The sequence below is a fragment of the Olea europaea genome, chromosome 11 (genome assembly GCF_002742605.1).
Source record: "Olea europaea var. sylvestris chromosome 11, O_europaea_v1, whole genome shotgun sequence".
In the NCBI taxonomy this organism is placed as follows: Eukaryota; Viridiplantae; Streptophyta; class Magnoliopsida; order Lamiales; family Oleaceae; genus Olea; species Olea europaea.
Genome location: NC_036247.1, coordinates 27,812,053 through 27,835,427, shown reverse-complemented (window position 1 = coordinate 27,835,427; position 23,375 = coordinate 27,812,053). Strand labels below are relative to the sequence as shown.

Sequence of the window (23,375 nt, the reverse complement as noted above, 5' to 3'; positions counted from 1 at the left end):
TCTCATGAATCTTATAGGACAAAAAAACCAAATAGGAACCATGGCCGCAACTCCAATTAAATTCAAAGAACTGATTCTAAGAGTATGCAAAAAACTTTTAACTAAATCTCAGAAAACATCTTGTACTCTTAGTTTTTAAATAATTTGTATGTAGTTGCTCGATGTAATGCAGTCTATTTTTGGATGTGAATTGAAAATATTCACAAACCAGCAACTGATGAAACGAAAGAGCAAGCAATAAACAAATAACGACTGCAAACACATGAAATAGAAAACCAATTACTATCTTAGAGCCAATATGTGTAATGCACTTTAACAACTACCTGTGAATATTAACTCAGAAGTATACATTCATGAGAGTTGAGTACATGTATTTTCAGCTACATGCTTTTGAAAGATTTACAAGTTGAAAGAAAGTGGACGAAGGCATATAAGGAATAAAAGCCAATAAAATTGTCGTGCAAGGCATCTAACTGCATTATCGGATCGTTTCATGAACATATTTATGTATTCGTATATACTTAGGAGTCTAGTTACATGTCAAGATATAAATCAAAACCGACATCATGCTGGAGCAGGGACATTCAAAAAAAAAAGAACCATGACATCAACACAACAGTACACTATAATTCGATATTGCGAAAAAAAAACCACTGGGATGTTGTGTAAAGCAATAGCTAGTGCCAAGTGTTGTCCAACCCGAACACCTTGAGAAAGGAACAAATAGGCAAGTTGAAAGTTCGTAGCATGTATTCGAATGCAAAAGTCTAACAATGAAGTATTAGATAAAGGGTAGTTTGAACTTATGCCATGTGACATCTCTAAATTAAGCAATTCATTTAATTAAAGACTATGTCACCATTTTTATTGAATATATGTTGGTGTCACGGGACTGACTTACAATATACAACACATATGACCATTTGTAAGTTCAGAACGTCCATGGAGATGCATTTAATGCAAAACCTCAAAAAGGTCACTCTTCCCAGTTTTGAGTATCAATCAGAAAGGTAATGTTGCATCAAAAATAATTTTTGAACGGTGAGAATCCGACAATGAAACAACACACTAGCAGAAATGACTCAACAATAAATGGGCAAATGTGAAGACATGCAAAACCAAGGAAAGTTGAATTACCCTACACTTGGACACATAAAAATGATTGTGCAGTATATAGTGAATGTGCACACGCATGCTAGAAAATGGAAATTAGCCTAGCTTATTTGTGAATAGTTCAACATTACAAGCATAGGTTTACACATATATTACGCACAGTGAGAGTAAATTGACATTGTGTGTCTAAATCGATAAAAAATGAAATGAAGTCTTATCTCTTACCTGGTCGATCGAAATGGGAGGCAAAAAATGGAATGGTTATCAATGTCTCCAGATGATGACCAGAACATCCAAATTTTGATCCCCTTGAATGTTGTTCACATCACACAAGGGTGAGAAATGCGAGCAGTATACACATTCCAAGTAGTGGCAAAAAAGTCAACCTACACTTGTAAAAAATAATCAAAAATCCCCAACAATTGAGAGTCGAACTACACATTTCATGTGCGATTGACTTTTTGTACTATACGAATGCAATACATAGAATTGGAATCTAACAAACATTCAAAGTTCAATGAGCATATAATACAACTACTAAAAAGTTACAATTGGTTGACGAATTGAAAAATAAACGTTTCCATGTAGATATAGACATTTATATTTATGATGAAATATAGTCATACAAAAAACAACTCTCTCACGTGGGCTACATAAATTTGCCTGAGTCATGAATTTGAACGAGTGCCAATGTGGTACATAAAATTTTGTTTGTCCTTTCTATTCGTATAATAAAAAAATAAAAAGGCCAAAAATGAGGCCTCGTTGCAGTTTTAGACTGGAGGCAAGTGCTTCATGCGCATCGATAAAAAATGCAGGAAAGGTATTGCTTCCCAACCTAAACCAGCCAAATGGAAACACAAGTACACGTGTTGTATCTGGCATTTGGTACTTCACATTCATATTCCTCATTTTCAGGAAATGCAGAAAACGCCAACCTCACTATGGTTCGTTGGCAGTGGAGCAGTGCCAGTGCTGTGATTTTTCGGCTTGACAAGAGCTTGAAAAGTTAGGCCCCCAAAACTGTATTAAGCAATGGAAAATGTATAATTGGATTAGGAAACAAATTGTTAACTTGTTAACATAAAATTGACATTTTTTTCAAAACTTGTCTTGTACGTTCATAAATCAGGGAGGACAAGTGATTGCTTACTTGAGTTGCAGGACTATGGCAAAAATTATGAAATGACATAATTCAACACTTTGATAATTCCACCGTCACAACTCACAATCTTGAAATCAAAATTTGCACATGAGAAGGATAATTGTTATTTTCTTTCTAATATTTCATGGCATACTTCTGTTTAGAACACCGTATCAGTTTCCATAGCTATTTTGAAAGACAAGAGCTAAGATAAAACTACATGAAGCAAACCAAGGCCAAACAAGTTGCAGTAAAACAAAAGAGCTGCATCAAATATATAATCTAATCCCCTCTAAATTATCCTCAACTAACACAGCATTCATGAAAACAAGATTCTGATCAAAATTTTCATTTCTGCACATCTACTCTAGTGAAATTGCAAGTACCTGGGCAGAGCTAACATAAATCTTTGGACTGAAGAAACTAAACTGCGGAAGGAACATCAACCTTCTTTCTTTGATGTCTAAACGCAATTCACAGAACAAAGGTACCCACTGATGAGAAACTTCAAACTCCAAAAAAATACAGCAGATCTTCAAAAGCTAGCTTGTTTAATATTAAAAAAATAATTATTAATTTTCAAAATGAAATTAAATGAGAAATGATAACTAAAACGAGTACACTGTGCAGATGCTGTATGAAAATAATGAAAAACGGACAAGATGATGAACCAGAAGAAAATAAAGTATTAGTCACAATAACGAGTCCAGAATCATACATCGAAAGTAAAAGTTTATTGCATGACTAAGAGCGAAGAACGAAAGGACGAACGATTAATAACAGAAAAAAAAGATCTTCGAATAATATAATAGGGGGAAAACTGACATCAACCGTCGGTATGGATAGTTTATCTATCGATGGCGACAGTTAATCTCCACAAATGACTGGAGAGGCCAACTGTCGAGAATGATTGAGGCTAACTATCGAGAACGACAGTTCACAGTGATTTTATTTGCCTACTATAGTGAATTGGACAACTGAAGTAAACACAGAAAATTATAATTTTGACATGTAAACCACCATGAGTGTGTAATTCTTGTGTGAAGCCATTATTTGAACCTTACCCAATGCGTTGCATGAGTCACTAAAATCGGCTGTAGAGGTGTATTGATTTTTCGCGGCATGAAGGGTCTGGTTATATGATAAACATGATAAAAAATGTGAAATGGACGTGCTTATGTGTGCATAGTTGACCATAACTGGTAAAAAGTTTAGACCTAGTTGAAATGTATGTTCGTCAAATGTGTCTAACCCAAAAAGAAATGGAAGAAAGTGTCATCCTCACCTGGTAGATCGAAATGGGAGGCTCCAAACAGAGTGGTTTTGGATGTTCTCCAGATGCTGGCCCCAACTCGAAAAGTCAGAAGCCCTGTGTCTAGAGTTGATCACCCGAATGTTATTGACACTAAATGAAGGTGAGAGATGCAAACAATAGACACATGTCAAAAGCATTATGCTAATTCAGAGACCAGTTCAACTATATCAAATATGCCAATACAATTCCACATTCAGGATTAGAAAAATCATGCAATTTTTTATTGTTTTTATGGAAGAATACAAGTATATGTAAAATTCTGCACGTTTATAGCTTGTAGAATTTCAATCCGCATTCGGCACTCTATAGTAGACAAGATTGCCACTTCTGCTCTGACTTACATTTTTTACTACTCCTTTCAACACTTATATTTTGCCATTAACTTTTTAGGTCAATTACTTTCCAAATGGAGTGTTGAAACACAAGTTACGCACAGAAAAAGGCATGGAAGAATCTACAAAATACTTCCAACAAGCACATCAGAGGTACAAGTTTATTGTATGACTAAGAGCGAAAGAACGAATGATTAAAAGCAGAAGGAAAGATCTTCGAGCAATATAATAGAGGGAAAAACATTCTTCATCAATTTTTTTCCCATCAATGCATTTAATAAGTACCCTGACATTTCAAACTCTAGTCATGTCTAATTTAGTGAAGGGCATAGAAAGGTTTGAAATTAGTTAAAGGGACAAAAAAGACCAAAATTGACAATTTTGCAATAAGTTTAAAAAAGTGACATTTTTGTAAATGAAAATCCAAAAGTTGACTATTTTGGTATTTTCTACAAATAAAAACAATTGACAATTCTGAGGAACCTATCTCAAAATTATATTTTTCTATCTACTTCTTTTTCCCCCCAATAAATGTACTATTAACTACTTTTAATAAACATCCCATTGGGAATATATGGAAAACAACTCTATCATTCCAACACCAACTGCACATCAGCACATGTTATACACCAAAACTGTATATATAGAGACAACAACCAACAAGGCACCATATGAAGTCATCTTCATCCTTGACTCACACCTCCAAAATGAAGATCATTTACCTACCAACATCGTACAACCAGACACTTCACAAAGATCTCTTCAACTTACAAATGTAAACATTACTCCAACAAATAGCCTAATAACCCAAAGAACGTTTACACATGAAGCTCACGAACATGCAGACAAAAAATAGAAGCAAGAGTAGTTGTTGAGAACTTGGAAATACACATTTTGTATCTCTTTTGCATGTTTATGCCCACTGTCCAACAAACCTGAGTCCAAGCATCTCTATTTGCAATAATATATTTTGTTCATTGTACATATTATTAACATGTTAGAACCCATGTATCCAGGTATGCCATGTAAAAACTGTGTATGGCATCTAAGAGCTCTATTTTGCACTTCATATTACTACCACCAATATAACTACTTATGGATGCATATTTTATGCAGCGACCGAAAAAAAAATGTGTTTTGTTCGTTTCAAATAAAATTTTGTTATAGGACTCAAATATAATTGGGGTTATATTATTTTGTCGCTACGACACTTCCTAATAGTCTAAATTAAATTTTGGTCACGAAAGTAAAATTTCACGTACTTGATTTTCTTAAATTTTACAAGGTGTTAAAATCGCTTTTAACCGACAAAATTTTATGTTAATTTGGCTACATTATTTTTCTTACGACACACTTTATTTTAATACTACCATTTTTGTTTCCATTATGTAAGCTATTTTTTTTATTGGACAAATTACTTGCATGTTTCATCATCCATCATTTATTCTCCAACTTATCATTCTAATAAACTTCCATTTTTGTCAATGCCAAAACCGTCCCCGATCATTCATTTGAAAATAAAATTTCAACTCCAATTTTTATCCATTACCCCCACTTTATTATCCATTGTAACCTCCAATTTTAACCAACCCTATCTTAGCATATTAATCTCCATTTTGTTAACTGCCAAAAATTATCATTTTAACTCCCCACTAACCATGGTTTTTTTTATTTTATTTCCCCACATCAGTTAACTGCCGGCCACATCATTTGGGAAAAAAAACTTTATATTTGAAAAGTAACCTGCACGTCCATCATTCAAAAATCCACCAATTATCTTCATTTGGCATTTCAAATCTTATCTAAACAATTTCAATTTCAACCTACCCACTAAGTGCATTTTAACATCCACTTTTGCACTACCATGAAACCGTCTCTTTTATTTTAAGTCGTGAGTTCATTTTTCAAAGCTGAAATCTCAACTTCTTTAGCCACTCTCTCTCTCTCTCTCTCTCCCTATTATACTTATGCATCAAATTATTTTGCCCCTTCTTCCATAGACAAAAAGAACTTTGAATCTGTAAATTTCTAAAGAAAAGGGCAAGACGTACGCTGCATTTTATTCTTTGGACACGAAAGGATATTTCAAATTCCAAGCATTAAGGTAGGGGTGTTTCAGCACTTATGTAAGGGGTGTAAGATTTATATATTTTCGTTTGCATTAAATGTGTTATTGTGTTGCTCATGATGGAATCACCATTTGGTGGTTTAAACAAGAGATGAAGAGATGATTATGACAAATGAAATGGGGTTATCAAAACCTAAGAGTAAGCGGACTGATTGATCACCAATTCGCTTAAAATTGACGGTGACACAATTGACCAAAGTTTGCATTTCTGAAAATATATATTTTTACCGTTTACTTAAGTGTTTCCTACTAGGTATTATTTATAGTACTCATCCCTACAAATAATTTTACAGGTTAAGATCGAGGCATGGCAATGGTTGGCATAGTGGCAAGTGTTCGGCAATCTCTAATTCTTTCAATTTCTAGTGAATATTTCTATTTATGTAAATATTTCATGGAGCTTAGATGAACTTTTAGAAATGCTTTTTAATGTTTATTTTGTTTCATTTTTAGACAGTGCATGTTAACAAGAATTCAAAAGTGTTGGATTGATTTGTATGAAGTTTTATTTTATGCTGGGTGGAAATTTCAGTTTCTGTCCTTCTAGTTGAAAATAGCATAACTTGGGCTACGGTGCATGTTTTTAAGTGAAATCAGTGGGGTTTGAAAGTTCTATGAGTCTTCTAATAGTGGCCTTTGGAATTTCTCGAAAATATTATCTAAAAATAAAGTTATGCCTGTTTTAGTAAACTGCATCGTGTCGAATCCGAGATTTTTGTCCAGCATATTCGAGTAATATTTTCGTGCCTCAAACGTTATCGTCGAAACCCCAAATTTTTATATGTGGTACATATATGAATGATTTAGTCCCTGTAAAAATTTCATAAATTTTAATAGACATTTGCTAGGCCAAAAATATTTTTCTTTCGCTGTTGTTAAATCCGTAACTGTCGATTTGTCTTCAAATCTTTTACAAAAAAATCAAATTTTGCTACATTTGCCTAAGTTATATAGATAACTACCTTCCATTATATTTTTATATATTTTAAAAAAAAATTGGATTTATAAAATACTTTGGCTAGCGTCAAAGGGGTCGAACCAAAGAAAGAAACGAATATTATTTTAACGCTTCAGTTTCCGAGAATTCGGGGCGTTACATTTTATGTAATCCAATGTAATCATACTTCTAACCAGGTCTTACTTTCCATTAAAATACCACATGATCAAATTCCAATATTATTACTTACACTACATCATGTTCCTTCACTAGTAATTACTATAAATAGCACATGCATATCTAATTACCATCACAACAACTCCGACATATATGGAAGCTCAAAAAAGGTTCGTAATGACATTCTCTTATAATTACTCTCGAACTCGAATAGAAATAGACATTTGTGATGATCGAGTTCTAACTAGGAATAATTTAGACCTTCCTATACATTATTGTTCTCTCCTTTTAAATCATTTACACAATACAACTACCACAAACTGCACTCTATAGTTCTTTATATCATCATTTCATGGCCTACCATTATTGAATTTTATTATTTCTAAAAATCCACAAAGTTCCATGTGCTAAATTACATGAACTTTAAATACCATCATTCCTAACCTATATCCATATTTGTTGATCGTGTACGCCTAATGAATTCACTTTCATAAAATAAAACTAAAAAGATAGTAATGCAAATGGCATCGCAAAAATCTCATAAAAACTCATATTATATTCCTAGTGTAACATGATGGTCTCTACCTAATTCTAGTATAACACAGCAATTCAACAACAATTTTAGTGAATTTAACTCACTTTCATAAAATAATATTTCACCACATGATGTGATCCAAGAGCAATGTACACTTGCCTCCTCTCGAATGTACACTAAACTCGACATGGGGCAGAAATTATCGAGAATTTGTTGATTGTTGACGAGTGACAAAGACCGAGATTCGAGCTAACAAGTTATGCAAATTATTTGTTCGAGCTATGACGTCCAAAATGTCGAAGTTAACAAACCAAATAACAATGTATATGTTGGTCGTGAAGGCATTAGATTTAAAGTTTTGGAAGATATATGGAAGAACGAGTAGTGTGGATTAAAACGGGCATAACCTTCAGCTCGGGAATCGAATTTTTGCCCATGAGTACAATTCGGAATCATCACAAAATTCTGCACAAGAAAAAGGAGGTCTCAAATTTAATACTATGTGACCGCATAGTATAAAAGGCATGCGACCATATAGACCATTCTCGAGACCAAATTGAAGGATTTCAAATGAATTATGCGACTGCATTGGATTATACAATGCGATCACAAGGTGTATTTTTTTGAGACGCAAAGTTTCCTTTTTTCGCGAGTTACCTATTTATGTTAGAATTCCAATTTTATGCAATATTTGTAATCTTTAGAAGATATATTCCCTTTTTCTAACATTATTCTAGGGTTAGCATAAATAAGTTTCTTATTTTCTCATTGTAACAATCGAGACTTTTGCTTGAATTAAAAATTGAGATTTCTTCTCTTAAAGCTTTGCTTCAATTACTTGTTCTTGATGGAACAAAACATCGAACTTATCGAGATTTAGAACATTTTGTGACGTTCAAAACTATCGGGTGTGAATTACAATACATGTAATCAAGGGGTTCTATAATCTTCATTATTGTCGGGTTTTCTTAATTTATTGTCTTGGGTTAAAATCCACAAATTCAGGTGTGATTTCGTAAGTTGTGTGATTAAGAGGTCGTTAATTTCATATACTTTTGGTTGCTTAGTTCACTATTCATGGGTTGGATCCAAAATCTTGGTGTATTTGGCGTTCTTGAAATTTGTGACAATTTCCTGTGAGCTTCGTAGTGCCTGTTGCTACACGATTTCACATCGCCACATATTAACATCTTAACTGAGACATCTCTTATTTATCACAAATCCACAATGTCCGTTCTAAATCATATATGATATAACCTCACATTTAAATGTTGACACTTGTAATTCATATAATCAAATGACACATACATAGCCAGATCATCACGATCACATACATTTCAACATCCTGAGTAAGGTAACTAACGTCCTTGTCCACCACAATTCCATTTTCTACCTAGGTTCTAAATTGGCATTTTTTATAAGATTCTTTCTCACAGCACACCTTCATGATTTTATATTTATGCATCATCCTCTATATGATACATAGCAACCATAATTTTCAAAACATACAAGGGTTAATTACGTGAATTATTATTGAAATTTGTTAAGTATTACTACCTAATAACTAAACTTAAAAATTTATCTCAATGATCATTGAAATTCACCAAGTGTTACAAATTCATAATTGAACTCAAACATATATCATAATGGTCATTGAACTATGCACCACGTTATCTATTCATCACTCAAGTGGAAAAATCCGTTAGGTTCAACAAACGAAGTCGGCTTGAGTGATGGATGAGTAACATGATGCATAGTTCGGTAACCATTAAAATACATTTTTAAATTCAATTATGAAGCATTAACACTCGATAAAGTTCAGTGACCATTGACATACATTATTAAGTTTAGTTATTAAATGGTGACACTTGACATTGTTCAATAACTATTGAGATATATTTTTAAATTCAATTATTAAATCCCTCAAATCGACATTTGTAAAAGAAGAAACCAAAGAAAATGAAGGAAAAAAAAAAAAGAAAAGAAAAGAAAAGAGGAAGTAGAAAGTCGGAGACCTATAAATTGCATAAAAAAAGAGAACTTTTGCTGATGTCCATTCATCAGGGAGAAAACGTATGTTTGATTTTTAGATAAATAGAATCAGTACACTGTATCTCGAACTTCACATAAAAGATTGAAAGAGAAACGATAGGAACACTTAAAGAAATTGACAAAAAAAAAGAAGTAAAAGTACACAAATGTTCAAATCAAATTAATGCCAAGATAACTGAGGTCAATTTGATTTTTCAAAATTTTTCCTTCATTTTCTTTAATGTCTTCTTTCACAGTTGAGGGAAAAAGATATTTTTACTGCTTAATAATCGAACTTAAAAATGTATTTCAATGATTACTAAACTTTGCTAAGTATTATTACTTTATAATTGAACTTAAAAATTAACTCAATGGTCATCAAACTATACGCCGTGTCATCCATCCATCACTCAAGACGACGCCGTTTGTTTGAACTTAACAGATTTTTCCATTTGAGTGATGAATGGGGACACGGTGCATAGTTTAATGACAAATGAGATACATTTTTAAATTCGGTTATTAAGTGATAACACTAGTCTACTCCAACACCCATCTATCAAAATAAACACGTCTATCAAAATATCGGTTGGCACTTTTGCCAATTTGAGCGAGAAATTGCCTAGAAATACCCACAAAAGAATCTCATAATTTATAATCTTAATACTTAGGCGGCTTGCACACTCCAATTTAAATATTTACACACAAATAAACCACTAAAGCTACAACCATATACCATAGTGCCAATCCGTGATTTGTAGTAACACTTTCACCATTGAATCATTTCAAACAACTTTCTTCCAGAATAAAACAGATCCTTCCATCATCTTAGATTCCATCTCCAGTCTTTTACCAATGGTAATATGAGTTACAGATGAAATCTGGAAGCAGGTAAGTTTTCCCACAACTACTTGTAATTGATAACCTCATATACATCGAATGCTACTAGAGTGACGGACGACGATGATAGATGCCTGCAAGACGCTGGACCCACCACTAAGGCGAACTTTGAATATAACAAATTTGATAAAAAAAATTTAGAGAGTGACAGGCGACGATAGTAAATGCCAACAAGGCACTGGACCCACCACCAAGGCGAACTTTGACTATAACAAATTTGATAAAAAATTTCACAAAGTTCTTATAAGTTGGACAATACCAACTTAAAAAGCAACAAAACTTTACCAATTAAATGATAAACCATATCATCGTTGCTTAACATAAATTAAGCACCAGTGCTTAAGAGATCATTCCCGTGTATATATATATATATATATAATCATAAATCGTATCCCATTTCGTTTAGTTTCCTACTACAAACCACTTTCTTTCACCAAACCATCTAAATTTTCTCCAAATCCACTCTTCCTTTCCAGATTATAAATATTCATTCTCTGGTCACTTTTCTTCTCCAATTCATTTGACTCATTTTACTTCCGTTTCAGCCACTGTAACCATCTTTCTCAAATTGTGCATTCACTGTCCCCACAAAAACAAATGCTTAGAATCCAATGGAATATAAGTGGATATTCTCAAGTCCGATATACTGTACGTTTCATAAAATTATAAAATATAATACACATACTATCCAAAACATATTGTTTATTACGGAAGTGTATGCATTATCAAATAAGATATTAATACACCTAGAAGACAACCTTCAGAAACCGAATTGGATCGCCATGAAATGCCTAAAAAGTGCTGCAACACGTTGATCAAACTCCAGCTTAGATATTGTCTTGAATCCCAGCCAACCATATTAGCTAAGCATTCTTGTAAAACCCTGACAAGAAGAAGTAAAATTTTGTAATATCTCAAGTTAAAATTGACAAGAAAAGTTTCCTCAAATTAAGAGAAAATATGGGATGAGTCAATTATTAACTTAATCAAGATGTGAAGATGCTAGAATTAGTCGAGCTTAGATATTATCACACCACCTGGAAAATGCTTAAAAATCAAAATACACACAAAAGCATTATGAGACAATTAAGATAGGCTGGAATAAATGATTATTAATTAATGTATTTTTCTAATATTATAACTTATTTTGTACAAATTTGAATTGATAGTAACTTTATTTAAATTTTAGGTTTATTGTAAAATAACTTATTTTCTGATTTTATATCTAAATGTTGTTTGGATATTTACAAATTTGTGAGAACCTTATTTTATTTTATTTATTTTTTTGTCTGAAAGGCTAATTTGTGAAAACCTCATAATATTCTTACATGAAAAAGGTGCATCTTGTTAATTAAATATAAACGATAAACTGATATGATTTTCATATTTAAAACTATAATTTTGAATTAATGATTCTGTGATTATTCTTATTAAGGGTTAAGTATTGTGATAATTAGTAAGTCATGCTATCTTTTCGGATCATACGTACAAAAAGTATATTTAAAAAAATATTTATCGGAATTAATTAAAATAAAAGCAAAACGTTGTTTAAAATTAATGAGGTGACGGAATAGATACATACCTGAGTGGATGAATTTAATCAAACAACTTCTTCAGTTATCAACAGGGCCAGAGCCAGTATTAGAAGGCTGATCCTGGGCCATCCACCACTGCCCATCAAAGTATCTTACCAAGCGTTCAAGGACGCTGTTGGCATTTTGATGGTCCCAATCCAATGATTCCCACCATTCTTTGTCTTCTCTACATATCCAAATTAATATAAGAGATGGCGGCGGAGATGGTTGTCCATTGAGAAGCTGCAGATATAAAGGCACTTTCTTTATCTTTTTAATGCCCTCCAAAAAAATGTGCCGAATGGAATCACAAATAATCAACCCCTTGCAGATGCTCTTCAGTTGTGGCAGATTCCTAAGATGCAAAATAAGTAACCTTGGAAATGTGATATCAGCACTAATACTGTTTCCTCCTTCATTCTTGTCACCTTCTATTATCTCCTCCATTTGTACACAGTTAAAGACCATCAACTCTTCGAGGTTACGAAAATTATGTATCAAACTCTGAGGGAAAAGCTTCTTCACTTTACAACAATGTCCAATCTTGAACTTTTTGAGCCAGGAAAATGTGAAAGGTGAAAGAGGTGCAGCTGCTTCCCACATGAAAAGTCCAATAAAATTTCGCAAGTTCCCAAGTTTCAAAATTTCAAGGCTTTGGAATGGGGCGCCACTAGATTGTTGATCATTTGCAGACGATAACCTCATAATGCACTCTAATTTATCCTCATCTTCTATGATGCAGGACTTTAAGTCTCTAGCATTATTCAAAATTGGGAAATCATCCATTAAGCAACAACTCAAGCCACTATTATCAAATATTAGTTCTTGAATATCTCGTGGAAGCAAATTCCCATCTTTGCGTGAAGAGGACTCCATGAGACTGCCATCTTCAAACTGTGCCCGTTTACAGCTTAGTATATGAACATCATCAAAATCTCTATACCTTTTTGAGCTTAAAGACAATCTGTAGAAACTGAGTCGCTTGTCACGTTGTCGAGACTTTAGTAATCGATTGAGATCACGTGCGCTATTTAATCTACCTTCTAATACTTCCAACTTTTTCAATGCCTCAACTTTTTCTATTGGTACACATATATGAATTGGCAATGAGAGCAACTTAAGACGTGAGAGTCTATGCAAAATCTCTGTCGGTAACACCTTTAATTTAGAACATCTCAAATACAGGAATCTGAGGTTGGTTAAGCTATCCATACCTTTAGGTACTTCCTTAATACTAGTACCCGTGAGGTCCAAATGTCTCAATTCCTTGAGTTTTTCCAAGGATGGCATCGATTCAAGTTCATTACAAAATTTCAGCTTTAATGTTCTAAGATCCTCTAAGTCTGAAATAGAATTTGGCAAGCTCTGAATTTTAGTGAGGCTTAAATTGATAGTGCGTAGATGACACATGTGCACAAAGAAAGGATCTGGAATCCTCTTCAAAGGATTGCCACTCAAAATTAATGTTGAAAGTCGAGGACACTTGGGCGACGTGCCAGGTGAAATTTCCATTATAGTGTTATCCATCAAGGAAACCTTATCCAAATCTTCTGTCCACTCTTGCTCATCTGGTATTTCCCTTAAGTGAATTCCAGCTTTTACCATGTATCTAGGGTTCTCTTTAGCGATCTCTATTGCCATGTCTCTAATCAAAACATGCATCTTCACATCTGTACCATTTGAAGTCTTTTCCAGTAAGCAGACTCTCTCCAATTGGTTCAGTATTGCATGACCTTGGTCAATCTCGTCCAGCTTTTACCATGTATCTAGGGTTCTCTTTAGCGATCTCTATTGCCATGTCTCTAATCAAAACATGCATCTTCACATCTGTACCATTTGAAGTCTTTTCCAGTAAGCAGACTCTCTCCAATTGGTTCAGTATTGCATGACCTTGGTCAATCTCGGCTCTAAAGCTTCTATAACTTCTCTCCACCAGCTGTTCTGAAATGAAATTCTCAATCAATTCGTCTCTTGGAATATGACAGTTTTCGGGATACAGGGAGCAATGCAAGAAACAACCTTTTAGCATTGTATCTCTTAATCGATCATAACTATATAAGAGTATTGGCAGAACCACATATTCCATTCCGGCTCGTCCCATACATGATTCTGCCAGTCCTTCGGATGCATCTCTCCATTCATGAATGTCACTAACCCTCCTCATGCTTCCAGCCAATGTGACAAGTGCAAGTGGCAAACCACCACATCTTTTTACCATTTTCTTGCAAATCCCTTCTACTCGTGGATGAAGTTCAACTCTGCCAAGTTTCTTCAAGAATAATTCCCAAGCTTCTTGTTCGGAAAGTGTGTTCACTTTTATAATCTTCTGACAACCTATCCAATGACAAACTTCGCTAGAACGACTTGTTATGACCAACTTGCATCCATTCATTCCTAAAGGAATACCAATCTCCTCTGCGTCAATTTGATTCCAGACATCATCTAATATAAGTACAAATCTCCCCCTCTCCTTGAATGCTTGGAAGAGTTCAGCTGCCCTTCTCCTCTCGTCATTCTCACATGAGAAATATAGTTTCAAGACATGGGCAATATCATTCTGCAACTTGTAAATGCTGAACTCTTGAGAAACTGTGACCCAATAAACATGACCCAAGAATGTGGATTCCTTTAAAAGCTTATTATGGACATGCATTGCCAAAGTTGTCTTACCTATTCCGTGAGGTCCAAATGTCTCAATTCCTTGAGTTTTTCCAAGGATGGCATCGATTCCAGTTCATTACAAAATTTCAGCTTTAATGTTCTAAGATCCTCCAAGTCTGAAATAGAATTTGGCAAGCTCTGAATTTTAGTGAGACTTAAATTGATAGTGCGTAGATGACACATGTGCACAAAGAAAGGATCTGGAATCCTCTTCAAAGGATTGCCACTCAAAATTAATGTTGAAAGTCGAGGACACTTGGGCGACGTGCCAGGTGAAATTTCCATTATAGTGTTATCCATCAAGGAAACCTTATCCAAATCTTCTGTCCACTCTTGCTCATCTGGTATTTCCCTTAAGTGAATTCCAGCTTTTACCATGTATCTAGGGTTCTCTTTAGCGATCTCTATTGCCATGTCTCTAATCAAAACATGCATCTTCACATCTGTACCATTTGAAGTCTTTTCCAGTAAGCAGACTCTCTCCAATTGGTTCAGTATTGCATGACCTTGGTCAATCTCGGCTCTAAAGCTTCTATAACTTCTCTCCACCAGCTGTTCTGAAATGAAATTCTCAATCAATTCATCTCTTGGAATATGACAGTTTTCGGGATACAGGGAGCAATGCAAGAAACAACCTTTTAGCATTGTATCTCTTAATCGATCATAACTATATAAGAGTATTGGCAGAACCACATATTCCATTCCGGCTCGTCCCATACATGATTCTGCCAGTCCTTCGGATGCATCTCTCCATTCATGAATGTCACTAACCCTCCTCATGCTTCCAGCCAATGTGACAAGTGCAAGTGGCAAACCACCACATCTTTTTACCATTTTCTTGCAAATCCCTTCTACTCGCGGATGAAGTTCAACTCTGCCAAGTTTCTTCAAGAATAATTCCCAAGCTTCTTGTTCAGAAAGTGTGTTCACTTTTATAATCTTCTGACAACCTATCCAATGACAAACTTCACTAGAACGACTCGTTATGACCAACTTGCATCCATTCATTCCTAAAGGAATACCAATCTCCTCTGCGTCAATTTGATTCCAGACATCATCTAATATAAGTACAAATCTCCCCCTCTCCTTGAATGCTTGGAAGAGTTCAGCTGCCCTTCTCCTCTCGTCATTCTCACATGAGAAATATAGTTTCAAGACATGGGCAATGTCATTTTGCAACTTGTAAATGCTGAACTCTCGAGAAACTGTGACCCAATAAACATGACCCAACAATGTGGATTCCTTTAAAAGCTTATTATGGACATGCATAGCCAAAGTTGTCTTACCTATTCCACCCATTCCGTAAATTCCAATGCTTAAGACATTGTCATCCATTAATGACATCCAGATGTCAATGCTCTCATAAACCTCAAGAAAAAGCTCTTTAGGAAAATATAGCTCAAGAGCTTTAGATTCTGATATATTGTTTCCAACATCAATCAACCATTTTTCAACATTTCTCTTGCGTTTTTTTCCATGATTATATGCTTTGTGCACATCATCTTTCAGAACTTCCAGCGATAATATTTTTCTATGAAGAGTTTTCATACTCTCCTCCAAGTCTTGGCTTAGCCATGAGAAAACATTTTTAAAAAATTCTACAAACTGAGCCATGTGACTTCCTGCAGCAGTATTGTTATATAGTCAAAAAACCAATAAAAACTTTAGCTACTACTTTGAGAAATATTAAACCGTGGGGCACTTATTTGGCTGAAAGAAAACAAAACGACGTCTCCTGCATTTTGTACAAAGTAAATCAAGAAAATTTTTCAAAACACTAATTTATTTCAAAATATTTGAACTTTTACAGAAAAAATAAAAAAAGAGATAATTCACTATTATATTATTAAAATTTAAAAACTATTAAGTTACTCTATTGAGAACGGACTTGGTTAAGGTAAGAGGTTGGAAAGCATTTAGAAAAGCAATTGTTGAACCAATGGACTAACAGCGATTATTGTTCATTTTATAATTGACTCCGCAGAGTTTAAATATTATTATTCTAAACTACTTACAGATAAAGTAAACTAACACCTAAACAATCAATTTTATTCATTTAGAAACAACTCAATTACTGGCTTATTTGTCATAGTTTTTTTCTTTTCTTTTTTTTTTAATCATCTTTAAAGGTTAACTTTATAGAAATTTAAATAGTAGTCATTACTAGAAGATACATGTAACAACTTGGCATTAGAGTGCTATGATTCTCTGACACAAAAACAAGGTTCAACCAAACATATGAAAATAGATAGAAAAGATTGAGAAGAAAAATATAAATACATAGAAGATAAAAGACAAAGCTAATAAAATGGTAATTGAAAATTAAAATAGCTACCCGAAAATTGCTTCAGATTAGTATATTTTGACCTTTAATCACTTCAACTGAGCCAACACTCAAAACACTTGGGATGCAACATGGAACAAAAGTAAGAACCAAATATCAATTAATTATTTATTTATTCAATCAGAATTAATGATAACAAATAACAATCACATGATTGAATTGGATAAATTAGGAAGATAATATAAATGAGATGAAAATCGAAATCCCAAAACAAACCGGGCAAGGAGCGAATATCCTATAAAAGAAGTGGGAAATATAATTAAATGCTTGCAAAGTCAGCACACTCTTAGCCGACAAGAATTTATACAAAAAAATAAAAATAAAAAATGGGTAGAAGAAGCACGAAATTATGAGAAACGGCCCAAACAGTGAAAAAAAAGGAGGCAAATCGTAGATCAACAGTACATAAATTGGGTTTAATTTGTAATAACAATAAATAATATACAATTTCTTGAACATGTTTAGAGAGAGAAACTGGGAATATGGGGGTGAGTAAAAAACTCAGATTTAGAAACGTTGAACTACCAGGGATAGCGGATCTCGGTGAGCCGATGGCGGTGAAGAGGTGGCGCTGCCGTGTACGGTGGGTGAGAGAGAACGTAAGGTTTAAAAGTTCTTAATATTTGGGGGAGAGAGAACGCAATAAGGTTGAAAAGATCTTAATACTGTAACAAAGGCGTGAGGGACTTTATAGCGAGAAACGTTGTGTCATTTACCCTAATGACCTCTGGTAATTGCTAAGAGACGCTTCTGAAACAGAAACTTTAGACAGCCTTTTATATATGAATCCACCTCAGCCCTTGATTAAAATCAGGGGCCGAATGTCTGAAGTCCTATTTGACTAGTATTTCTGTAATTGCTCTCCTGTGGAAAGTAGTGTTATCTAAAAATTATTTTATATTTTTTTAACTCAATAAATAATATTATCTAAATATTCATATATATGTTATATTAAAAATAAAATATTCAAATTTTTATCTAAATTCGATTGTTAATTTTTGAATCACGAACTTCTAGTTTTATGAATTACGAACTTTCAACCTTTAATTTCAAGAAATTGATGCCCCAAATCTCCAACCTTTTTATAATATTCTCCAAAGTCGAAAGCATACGAGTGGATGGGAACTGTTGACACATAAAAATTCAACCCAAATCGAACGGCCTAAGGAGTGAAGCCCAATTGGAGGATCCCCAAATCAGATAGCTCAAAGAACGAAACCCAATCAAACAAATCAAGATGAAGGCCCAAATAGGGAGGCCCAAGAACGCGGTAACGCCATCGCCCAAGTTTACAAGTCGCCCAGAATCTGAGCGAACGGAGTGCCATACAGTCGCCCAAAGCTGTTACTCTATTATCGCCCAAACCTTCAAGTCGCCCAAGGTCTTAACAAACATAAAGCGTTGTGGTCATCAAAACGTGCCGTTATCAAAGCAGCCCTATCACGTTCCACGATTCAAGGAACTCAATCGAAAGTGGTTGAACGATGAAGAGTAATGGCAGCAGTTAAAAGGCAATTTTCATGACAAGTTGGCCATTATGAGGAAAGTGGACAGTTATAGGGCGATCAAGTGGTTTTTAGGCGGTTGATCACAAAGAGATCGTCTGTGAAGTATAAAAGGGAGAAAAAACATAGAGCAAAGGACCGAATCAAAAAACTCTCGAACAGAGAATATGTAATTTTCATTTCCTTAGCTTAGACTTAAACACTTTTCTTTCAGTAACTCGTGTGCTTGCGCCCCTTGAAGACACTTTGTTTTTCATTTCCAATTGTAAAGTCATCGCCAATAAAAAAAAAAAACCCCTTTTTGGGACTTTGTCTCAAGAGGTTTGTCCCTTACACAATCGTCTGATCCTTTTTAATTGTTAGCGACTAACCCGCGCGAAACAATTTGGCACGCCCAGTGGGACAGTGGTGTTAAGTGTTGAAAGTACAAAAGGTGAAACAATATGCCTCAGAGATCCGATAAGGAAGCAGCAAGTCAGGGAGGAATCCAGTCTGTGATCGAGAAATATGAGGAGCAGCATGCCTCTCCACGAACAGATGGACTGAATCAGAGCAGTAACAGTCGTTACGAACCAATGAAGAAGTTGAGTCCTCGAACCATGCGTGCATTACTTGGAGAACTCACGCAAGACGTCGTTGAACAGGTAAATTTTCGAAGTATTCATAATATGGAAAGATTTACACAAAATGGGAATGTACACTATGACAACATGGCCAAATAACTAAAGACGTTGAACGAAACAATGAATAAGTTAGTAGGCCAAATATGTCAACCGGCTATACCTCTTACAAACCACTTTCAAACTAGGACAATTGTGGGACATAATCCCTCGGTCCTAAATCCGAATCAAGGGATAGAACCGCTTTCTGGTCCCTCTACTTCAAACCAAGGGGGTACTACAGTGCCAAATCAGAACAATGGTAGTAGTATGCCTAACTTGGGGGGTAATCCAAACATAAAATATAATGTCCTGAACAATGGACAGAATATTCCACGTGTTAATGAGGGAATAGATGTTCAGGCTAATGGTAATGGCCCTAATCATGGTAATTTTGTTGCCAATCAAGGACCAAACATCAGACCTCATGCAAATCAACCGGTTAACCAACCTGTAGGAATTCCATATGACCCTAACGTCATGTTGAGGAACCAGATTATGAAAATCGTACAGGATCAGATGGCTTTTGGGGTACGTCCCGTCATTAGGCCGACGTACACAAAACCATATCTTGATTGGGTAGACCAAGCATATCCATGGCCTAGAGGGTACAAAGTGCCAGAATTCTCACTGTTTATCGGTTTAGGAGAAGTGTCTACTCTAGAACACATAGGGCGATTCACATTGCAAAGTGGTGATGTAACCGATTACCATAAAATGAGGCTTTTCCCTAGTTCGTTAACAGGAGTAGCTTTCTCCTGGTTCATCAACTTGCCAGCGAACTCTGTTCAAACATGGCAACAATTGGAACAGTTGTTTCACGCTCAGTTTTATAAAACTGAGTCTGAAGTCACTTTGGTTGATTTGGCGAATCTAAGTCAAATGTCAAACGAATGGAAAGAAAGTTTTCTCCAAAGATTCAAGACAGTAAGAAGCAAGTGTTTTGTACCTCTGCCCGAAAAAGAATTTGGCAAAATCACTCAGGGTTGCTTGAGCTTTGATTTAAAAAAGAAGTTCCAGAACAAGGAATTTCCTGACCTTTTCCAGTTGAATGCGAATGTGATTAGGTATGAGCGACTGATAAGAGAGGAAGAACAAATGAAAAATTCTAGTAAAGGGACTTATTACAAAGACCCAAATTTTGACGTTCATACCATCGACGACGAGTCATACGATCAGGCCGAAATGTATTTGGCCGAATTGATCAAAGGGGATACATATACTTGTCCCATAATGGCCAAGTCTAGACCATCGGGCAAAGATGAGCCCATAAAAGATGGAAACATAAAGGCTAGAACGTTATTGTTCGACATGACCAAAGCTGACCTTATATTTGATAAATTATATAGAGATAAGCAGATAAAGTTGAGCGATAAGTACAAATTGCCAAACCCTGAACAAATTAAGGGTAAAAAATATTGTAAGTGGCATAATGCATGGTCACATTTGACTAACAATTGCTTGGTTTTTCGCCATGTATTGCAGGATTCCATTGAATCAGGACGAATTACGTTCGATGATAAGAAGAAGATGGCAGTGGATGAAAATCCTTTCCCACAGCCACTTGGAGTAAACATGGTGACATCTGGATTCAAAAACAAGTTGCCAAAATTCAAGTTGGTCGTAGATGATGGAGAAGAGGATCCTAGACCACATCCCAGCGTCTTTGAACGAATCAAGGGGAAAGAACCAAAAAAGGATGAAGACGTCCTGTGTGCAAGGTGTAAAAGAGAAGTGAATGGAAATATGGAGAAACCAGGGACATGGCAGCATCCTCATCGCCCTACCTTCTTCCCAAACACTCAGCCTGGTAGAGGGCGAGGTACATCATTCTATAGAGGACCGCCTTTTCAGAGGCAGTTCAGGCCAGCAGATAATGGAAGAACATTCAGGCCGCAACCTCGCCGGCCAAATGTATGGCATTCATTCCAGTACAATGTAGGAAGGGCAATACCCTTCGATGAGATGACTAGGACCCAACAAAGGCATTTCCAACAAAACTACGGACGGATGATGAGGCAGCAACAGGGAATGCCACATCCTAAAGCACCTAAACTACTCGAGGTAGCCAATCAAAATGTCCTCAAAAATAGTGAAGAGACCGGTACAGATGAATCAATGAAGGAACTGCCAGAAACTTCTTCTGGGAGATCAAGGTTTGAGTGAGACAGAAGGGATGAAGAAGATCCAGATCAGCCCCTTACTATCCAATTCGGTACGTTGCCTCCTGTCGTGGCCAATAATTACCTACTGGCCAATGAATTCAAGAATAAAGAAAAAGAAGAAAAGAGGGAAGACAATGACGGAGAAGCCTGCGTGCTGGTATGTGACGAAGGCCAGACTTCTAGAGAGGCCTACAACGATGAAGAGGATGACGGGATGATAGACATTGAAGAAGAAATCGACCTAGAAGCAGAAAGAAGAAAGAGAGGAGTATCGCGCAATACTCTTTTGAAGCAACTACATCGAGAGGGAGTTCGCGAAGTAGACTTGTTGGGGGAACCATCTAGGCGTCCTTTCGACTTCTACGTACTGTACGGGACACCCAAAAGGAAGAAGAGAGTGCCTCGCTCTGAAAAATATGGGTCACCTCCAAGAATAATGCCCCCTCCCACAGGTTGGATAACTGATGAGGAAGCATTTGAAAGAAGTAGGAAGGAAGTTCGGGAAACAGAGGATCAACGTGATATACTGCACGTCGACTTATCACAGGGGGATAATTCGACAGAAAACAAGCAGGAAGTAGAAATAGAGGCTGCCAAAAAGGTTATTTTTAAATGGCTAGCCATGAAATTGACTAAACACTTTAGGCCATTATACGTTAAAGCTCTAATTAACGGTGTCCCAGTGGCAAAAGTGCTTGTCGACAATGGAGCAGCTATAAACACCATTCCATCTAGGATGATGAGGAAGTTCGCAAAGACAGAGGGTGACATGATTCCTACAGAAGTCATCCTCACTAGCTTCAATGGAGGAGCAACTTCAGCTAAGGGAGTTATGCCATTGGACATAACTATAGGGACGACTACTAGGACCACTGTCTTCTTTGTAATAGATGGTCCTACTAGTTACAACGTGCTACTAGGAAGAGATTGGATACACGGAAGTCGCTGTATACCCTCATCGCTCCATCAATGCCTGATCTTTTGGAATAACAAAGGCGAAGCAGAGGTGGTATAGGCCGATCATAGGCCTTTTGTCGCAGCGGAGATTGAATCCACATATGAAGGAAGTGGTTAGAGCTGAGGTATTGAAGTTGCTCGATGCAGGCATTATTTATCCAATATCAGATAGTGCATGGATCAGTGCGGTGCAAGTTGTTCCCAAGAAAGGAGGAATCACAGTGATAGAAAATGAGAAAAATGAGTTGATTCCTACACGGACAGTGACTGGATGGAGAGTTTGCATTGACTACCGTAAACTAAACACAGCTACTCGAAAGGATCACTTTCCATTACCGTTCATTGATCAGATGCTGGAGAGATTAGCAGGGCATTCGCACTACTATTTCCTAGATGGGTACTCCGGGTATAATCAGATTCCAGTGGCACCAGACGATCAGGAGAAGACCACTTTCACTTGCCCCTATGGCACCTTTGCATACAAAATTATGCCATTTGGATTATGCAACGCTCCCGCTACCTTTCAGCGCTGCATGATGGCTATTTTCTCAAACATGATTGAGAAATTCATCGAGGTATTCACGGATGATTTCTCTGTGTTTGGATCTTCATTTGATAAGTGCTGAAGGGTGTTCGCAGTTTTCTTGGGCACGCTGGATTCTACAGAAGGTTTATTAAGGATTTTTCAAAAATTACCAAACCTCTGTGCTGTTTACTGATGAAGGAATCCACATTTGAGTTTACTGATGAGTGTCTGCAGGCCTTTAACACTTTGAAAGAGAAGTTGACTTCAGCACATGTAATTATCACACCGGATTGGAGCCTGCCATTTGAATTAATGTGTGACGCCAGTGATTATGCTGTGGGAGCCGTGTTGGGTCAACGAAGGACTAAGGTATTT

At 35.8% G+C, this 23,375-nt stretch overlaps 1 protein-coding gene across 1 annotated transcript; it reads right to left on the bottom strand.

Moving 5' to 3' along the window:
- Positions 1-11,232: 11,232 nt before the first annotated feature.
- LOC111403944 (disease resistance protein RPS2-like) lies at positions 11,233-16,636 on the bottom strand. Its single transcript, XM_023032628.1, is given in 4 exon segments — positions 11,233-11,492; positions 12,192-13,916; positions 14,074-14,857; positions 14,860-16,636. Coding segments are annotated over 3 exon segments (4,077 nt in total). The 5' UTR covers positions 16,459-16,636; the 3' UTR covers positions 11,233-11,492; positions 12,192-12,222.
- Between the last annotated feature and the right edge of the window lie 6,739 nt (positions 16,637-23,375).